Here is a 6,804-nt window from a genome sequence, read left to right on the forward strand (position 1 = left end):
TCTTCGAAGGGTAAGGCGGAGCGCTGGAGAAGGCATCTAGGTTGGGTTTGGTCTCCGATACCTCTGGGCTGCTACTGGCTCCCCTTACGAACCTAGGACTCCGGAACCAAAAGGAGACCTCTAGGCCGCCCATACCTTGGAGAGGTCCTTCCAGGAAGTGGCCAAGCCCTGAGGGGCGTGAGTGTGAGTGAGTGTGAACTTTATGTGTTCGTGAGTGTGCGCGCTCGCCCCCACCCGCTAGGGCGGTTTCGCAACCTTAAATACCCCATCAGCAGAGACAGAAAAATTTTCTCCTCTATCATAAATTCGTTTGAAGAATCCTTTGTTTCTTGGGTGGGTGGCGTATTTTTTTTTTCCTCGTTTGTTTAATTCTGGCTTCCTTGGTTTCCCAATAAGACCGTTTTTGCAGAAACATCGAAAGGAAACAATTTTTTTTTCCAGCAGCAGACACTCCTCTCCATCCTTATTGCTGCTCCAAGTAAGATCGTTCTAGTCCGGAGAAATGAGCAGGCGACCGAGACTCGGTCTGTTCCCAGGGTGGAAGAGAGTGGCAAAACTGCCTCGCCCGAATAAGGCCTGGAAAAGTTTGATTTGTCCTCTAGGCTAATCCGGTGCTCGGGAGGAAAGGCCTCGAGGGTAGTCTTTGGTTTGTCTAAGGGAGAGAGGTCCCAGGGTCGAGGCATTAACAACATCCACCCGGTCGGTTACGCCGCAGGGCTGAAGAATTCCGGTGACCAAGTTCACTCCTCCTGATTGACTTCGCAGGGTGAGCCCAGGTTCTCCGCCTGCTTCTCTGCCTCCTTGGCCCGCTCCTGCTCGGTCAGCTGTTCGCTGGTGGGAATGGAGTTCTTCTTGGGGCGCCCCTTAGGTTTAGTCGGGGACTCGAGCCCGCCGCCCTGTAGCACCTGTAGAATGACAGAGAGAAAGATCGAGCGCTTGCAAAGCTACAGGAAGCCTCGGGAGAGGGAGAGGTAACAAGCAGCTGTCTCACTGCTCTGACAATATCTCCCAACCTTCCTTCTTCTCCCTAGATGCCGGAATTCTATTCTGGATTAAACGTTGATGGGGCCCGTCCTTGCTTTGCCTCAACCCCTTTCCTCCCGATACCAGGAGCTATTTGACTATTTTCCTAGCTCCCTACGTTCGAACTCTTCGACACTAAGTTGAACTAGAATACTGAAGCCTCTGGGCAGAAAGGCAATTTTCCCCTGAGAACTCAGGTTGTTCTCGATGTAACAAGGCCAGGGTAAGTTCTGTGGACGCTGCCGGGACACCAGGTTGCGGGACACACGAAAAAGATCGGGAGGACTGGGGGCGTGGCGAGGGATTCTGGGGCCTCACACTCACTATTTTCTTCCACTTCATCCGCCTGTTCTGGTACCAAGTCTTCACCTGCAGCTGGCTCAGGCCCAATGATTCAGCGAGGTCTATTCTGTGGAAGCGCGAAAGCGGAGGATGCCTTCAGGCTGGGTTCCCCGCTTCCTTCTCTTGCACCCTTGAAAGTTCCTCGAGGGGAGGCAGTCTCTCCCCGCTAGCCTCACGAAAGAAAAGTGCGTTCCCGGTCCCAGTTCCCAGCCCCCCTCACAGCTCCTCCACCCCACTTCTCCATCCCCCGCAGGCCCTTGACGCTACCTGTCCGGAGTAGAGAGGTACTTCTGTTTTTCGAAGCGCTTCTCCAAACCCATAAGTTGCAGTTCGGTGAAAACCGTCCGGCTCCGCCGCCCCTTCTTGGCCTTGGTGCCCGGCTCGGCCGGGCCAGACTCCAGCTTTCCACGGAGGTGCAGCTCCAAAGGGAGGTGAGGTGAGGCGGAGCCCCCTTGGAGCCCGGAGCCTGCGGCTAGCAGCGCAGAGCCCAGGCCAGAGCAGCCCAGGGGCGCTAGGGGGAACTTGAAGACTGCAGCTTGCTCTGCCTTCAGCACCGCTGGTGCCAGGGAAATCAGGAGACAGAAACCCAGAGAGGAGAGAGAAGAGAAAAGAAGAGATGAGACAAGTCAGCGCCGGCCCGCGGCCGCCACGCAGGATTCTCCGGCCGCAGCTAGGGCACCGCCAGGTTGGCTCATCCGTGCCGGTGGGTGAGTCACTAAAGCCCTCTTCTACTGTTGCTAATCGGCTCTCCCATTGAGAGACCTGGGAACCGGAATACTGGGGGCACTTTCCCTAATCTTCTCTGATCCCTCTCCCCCAGTAGCTCTGGAACCCCGAAATTAAGTGTTCCTTTCTCTGGCTCCATCAGCGTCTTCTACCGTAACATTTCTCCAGACCCTCCCCGCTCTCTTTCTTCTCTGACCATAAAATGGCAGAATCCCGAAGTCCAGGATTCTGAGCTTCTCTAATTCGTGGGAAACGGAAACCAAGAAAAAAGCAGAAGCCAGAGCGAAAACAACATCGGTGACTGAGTTAGGAAGAGGCGAAGTTTGCCTTCATTTCCAAGATGGCACTTTTTAGCTAGAATATTTACAACAGCCTTTGGAAAGATGAAATTCAAATCTGTATGAAAACACGGGGTATGCACATAAATATGAATAAAGGTATATACACCTGTTCGGGAGTGTGCACAGATGCCCATGGATCACTAATATCTATACACATTAAGTGTATACAAGTGCTTCTACACATTAAGCGTATATAAATGCGTGTATATGTGGGTCTTTGTGAAGCTGTTGCTGTGTGTCTGTGTGTGGGTGTCTGTGTGTGTGTGTGTGTGTGTGTGTGTTAAACAATTGTTACTCTGGCCAGACGCTCCAACACAAAAATGCTTCGGCATTCTTAAACTTGAAAGGAAATTTTACAATAAAATTAATGACTGGCAACGAATAATCCACAGGTTGAATTCACCTCCTAACTATTCTCCATGTTTGTCAGCGCTAACCTCGAAGTTAACTTCAGGAGATTCCGGCCTGCCCAGTACTATACAGAAAAGGAGACATGCAGGGAATTGCCCCCGTTTTGCCAGGGAGGATCGCTGAATAACAAAAATCTTCCTCTTGAAAGAGGGATTTTTCACCTCTGCTTCCTTGCTCTCTTCGTGTTGAAAAAAAAAATCACTTTAAACTCGGTTTTAGTTTAGTATATCTTTTCTAAATGGGTACTCCCATAGTTTCCTCTGTTCCTTCCCTGCCCCCAATATTTAAAGCTTTAAATATGCTTTCAGTCCCTAAAATCCCAAAATGACATCGCCCCCCTTTGTTTTACAAAAAGGAATCAACCCTGTTCTACAAATGTCCCAGCATGGCTCCCATAGGATGGGTAGGAGAGAGAAAAAGAAGCAGGGTGAAGAGAGAAGGAAACAGGAAAGAGAGTGAAAAAGAAAGAGTGAAGAAGGGAAAAAGGAAGTAAAATATTAAAGCTACAAAGACATAGACAAAGAAAATGTCATTTTCACAACTTTAAATAATACATGAGGACTTAATATTGACAATGGACTATTAAAGTTGAACCTAATCTTGTTTCAAATAACATTTGATCATAACTATCTCATTAGAAAATAAGGCAAGCTTCCCAAGGCCCAAGAGAGTCGATACTGTTGGTGAAAAACCTCTTAGGAACCGCTAGTCCCTTGACTGTCCCAGGACTATACAAACCAACAGGGGTGGGGAAGGTGACTTCCACCCCAAGATGAACTAGACCCGGGAAATTTGTTTGGGACCAAGCAGAAGGAGGAAGAAGAGAACGTCCTCTAGATGGACTGAGACTCCTCGAAGACCCATTGCTGTTAGCCTCCTTCAGGAAACAAAAGCAAAGAGCTTGGGGTTTGAGCCCTAAGGGCTTGGAATTTTTGGTCAGGCCCATAGGGAATTCAGTGGCTACTAACTTAGAGCGGATACCCTGTCCAGTTCAGACCCTATTCTTGCCCCCTCCATCACAGGCTGGATGTCTTCACGAAAAGAGTTCCAATATTTAGCAGAGTAGGCCTCGATATTAGAGAATCTTACCTTCTCACTCTCACCATCTTATTGTTAGGGATGGCAACTATTTTCTTTCTCCATTTGCAGACCCTTCCAAATCAATGAGGTCTCCACTAACCTAACTGGGGATCAGGGTCGACCCACTTTCTTCCCTCAGGGACCAATAGTTCCTCTCCTGGCTCCCTTTGACGTGGCAAACGTTGGCCGCATGGGATCCAGCCTAAAGCCACCCAGAATATGAAAGCCTGGGATCTTGAATGTCAAAGAAAGATTCTGAGAAACTGCCCTTTCGACCTTCCAGGTCCACTGAGGGCTACTGAGATGGGGCAAGATGGGGCAGCCTGGGGCTCAGTACCATCAGGTTCTCATACATCTCTGGGAGCAATCCATGGGATCTCATGAAGGACCAGGAAAAGATGTTACATAAAATTATACATGGGGGGGGGGGGTGATTGAGTTGTCTCACCATAAAAAGTATATCTAAAGGTGGGACCCAGCAGGGGTTTGAGGTCCTGGAAGAAGGGTTTTTTGAGGGGTCGTGGGTCTCTAAGTTGATATTACGGGTGTTCCCTGTAGCCTTTTTCTCCCTACCTTTGGTTCATACAAAGCCCCTCTGCTGAAGAGCTCAAAGCACTCTTAACAATGCAACAAGATGAATACTAAACAGAAAGCGCCGGATCCTGGGCCCAAAGCAGTCGGGCCGAAGAAACTGGAAGAATGGTTCAGAAAGGGCTTGCACCTCCCCCTTCTAACTAGCAAGATCGCCAGGCAGGACCAGGCCCTTTTTGGATTGCCAACTCCCCAAGGGCAGGGCTCTCTATTTTGTATATCCCTTTGTGCCTAAAATGGGTCTCCCGGCCCCCTAATCAAGTTGACAGACTGACTGGACGACTCCGCTAACGGATGGACTGGAAGGCTGGTTGATTGCATCAGGGAAAACTGCTTGGTGGTTATCACGTCTCCCGCGCGGTTGGCCAGCGCCGAGCGCGACTGTGACCCTTCCCGGCCGATGGCCCCCTGCCCTTCCCCTCCCGCCTCGCCCACCGCTTGGCCGCACGTACCCAGGTGGCTGTGGAAGGGCCGCGCAGACAGCAAAGCTTGCACGCCGAACTTGAGCAGCTCACCGGCCGCAGCAGGCGCAGCACTCTTGGCGTCTGGGGGGTCAGTGAGGATCTCTTCTATCATGAAGCTCCGATAGCGGTGGGAGCGGTGGTCTGGGAAGGCTTCAGCTGGGAAGTAGTGCGCGGCGCCCAGCTCCATGGGGCGCTGCATCCTGCTCTCCGGCCAGGCTTCTGGCAGCCCACCGGCCTCCTCCGCTTTCTCCTCCCGCCTGGAGGGGCCCTTTCGGCCCCTAGATGGCAGAGATGGCCGAGGTGCCTGGGGGGCTGCTCCGGGGCCAGGGCTGGCGCCCGCTCATTCTCCCGGCTGCTTGGGCCCGCTTCCCTGACTGCGCCTTCACTGCTCTGCTGGCTGCTGTCTCCGCCCCTCCACCGGCAAGCGCCTCAGCTTTGGGTTCTCCTGCCTCCTACTCTGCCCCCTGGGAAAGGCGCACGACCAGGGGGGCTCTGGTGGGGAGGACTGAGCAGGGGCCCTGTAGCCTCAGCGCCTCATGCGTCCCGCGCCCCCGCGCGTCATCGCCGAGATGGGTTTTCTCCGCCCCTCCCGGGAGGGGACAGAGCGGAGCCTATTATATCCTTCACCTCCGGCCGAGACTTGGGGAACAGGGGCCGAGACTGGGAAAGGGGGCTGGGCGGAGAGGGGATGGGTGGTAGAAGGGGGAGGAGGAAGAAAGGAATGGGGAGGGAAAAGAGGTGGGGGGGGGGGGGAAGAGAGAGAGAGAGAGAGAGAGAGAGAGAGAGAGAGAGAGATAGAGAGAGAGAGAGAGAGAGAGAGAGAGCAGTCTCTACTCCCCCACCCACCCCTCCTCGGCTGCCCAGCCCAGACTAACGGCTCGGTCCTAGGGAAGGAGAGGCCTCGTTGGGAGGAGCAGCGGGGCCAGAATAGAGGTCCTCTTTCTGCCTGGTCTCAAAGTGAGAGAACCCATTGCAGATGCATGGGGACATTCTCAGTTTACAGTCCCCAAGAGCCCAGTCCGCCCCAAAATTCACTCATCTCCTTTAATCCTCGAACCACTTTTGCTCCCTCCCTGAATGTGCTGGGCGGGGACGGTTAACGAAGACATTGGATTGTAGTTATCAATCGTCCTCTAACCTTTAAAACCCAAAGTCTGGCTGCTTAACCCCGTTTGCAAAGAGGTTATTCAGTTTCCTGTTCTAACTCCGGGGCTCGGAAGTAAGACCCAGCCCTTCCTAATGGACTTCGAAAACGGGTCCTGAGCATCCGCGGGCAGGAGCAACCGATCTGAGCCACCCACTCATGACTCGGAAGTTTATCCGGGACGGGTTCTGGCCCTAGCTCTTGCTCCTTACCCTGTACTCAGTAGCCTTGCCCCAAGGGGGAGCTACCATCCTAGGCCCTCCAAGCCAGAGGAGGTTGCATTAACCTCTCCAGCATTTCCTAAAGCCCCTGTTTAGGCCCGATGGTTAAGAAGATGATTACAGAGGCTATGAAGTAACTGGCCCTGTCCCCTGGGTACTACAGTCATCAAGGAGAGAGGCTGGTTAGGTACCACCAGGCATGCTGGGCTACTTGGGGGCAGAGCAGAGAGAGGTAATGCTGTGTCTGACCTACCAGGGCAAGGGCGACTCCAGTTCCCAATGTAAGTTCTCTGTCCCCTAATTAGAGACTGAAGTCCAAGGTGCTAACCACAAGACCCTGCACTCCAACTCAAAGCCTAGAACTCTGGAGGGCCAAGTAATGAGGTGGAGTTTTCCTATAAGGGACTAATGGTGCAAAGTGGGTGGTAAGACAATCCAACATGCCTACCGCAGCCCAGATG

General features: G+C 52.8%; 1 protein-coding gene across 1 annotated transcript; it reads right to left on the reverse strand.

The window, feature by feature from the left end:
- Positions 1 to 740: 740 nt before the first annotated feature.
- BARX1 (BARX homeobox 1) lies at positions 741 to 5,177 on the reverse strand. The gene is made up of 4 exons (XM_036737582.1): positions 4,967 to 5,177; positions 1,633 to 1,921; positions 1,348 to 1,432; positions 741 to 905 (listed from the first exon to the last, which is right to left on the reverse strand). Exons 1-4 carry the CDS (start codon positions 5,175 to 5,177, stop codon positions 741 to 743), a joined length of 750 nt encoding a protein of 249 aa, XP_036593477.1.
- Between the last annotated feature and the right edge of the window lie 1,627 nt (positions 5,178 to 6,804).

This window comes from Trichosurus vulpecula, chromosome 9 (assembly GCF_011100635.1).
Source record: "Trichosurus vulpecula isolate mTriVul1 chromosome 9, mTriVul1.pri, whole genome shotgun sequence".
NCBI classification, from domain to species: domain Eukaryota; kingdom Metazoa; phylum Chordata; class Mammalia; order Diprotodontia; family Phalangeridae; genus Trichosurus; species Trichosurus vulpecula.

What these genes read in the sequence shown, in the direction of transcription:
- BARX1 (XM_036737582.1), bottom strand. Translation starts at nt 5,177, where the DNA reads ATGCAGCGCCCCATGGAGCTGGGCGCCGCGCACTACTTCCCAGCTGAA. An exon ending in GCCCTTCCACAGCCACCTGG is followed by an intron (nt 1,922 to 4,966) that starts GTACGTGCGGCC and finishes CCCTGGCACCAG; the next exon opens with CGGTGCTGAAGGCAGAGCAA. An exon ending in GGATGAAGTGGAAGAAAATA is followed by an intron (nt 906 to 1,347) that starts GTGAGTGTGAGG and finishes GTCATTCTACAG; the next exon opens with GTGCTACAGGGCGGCGGGCT.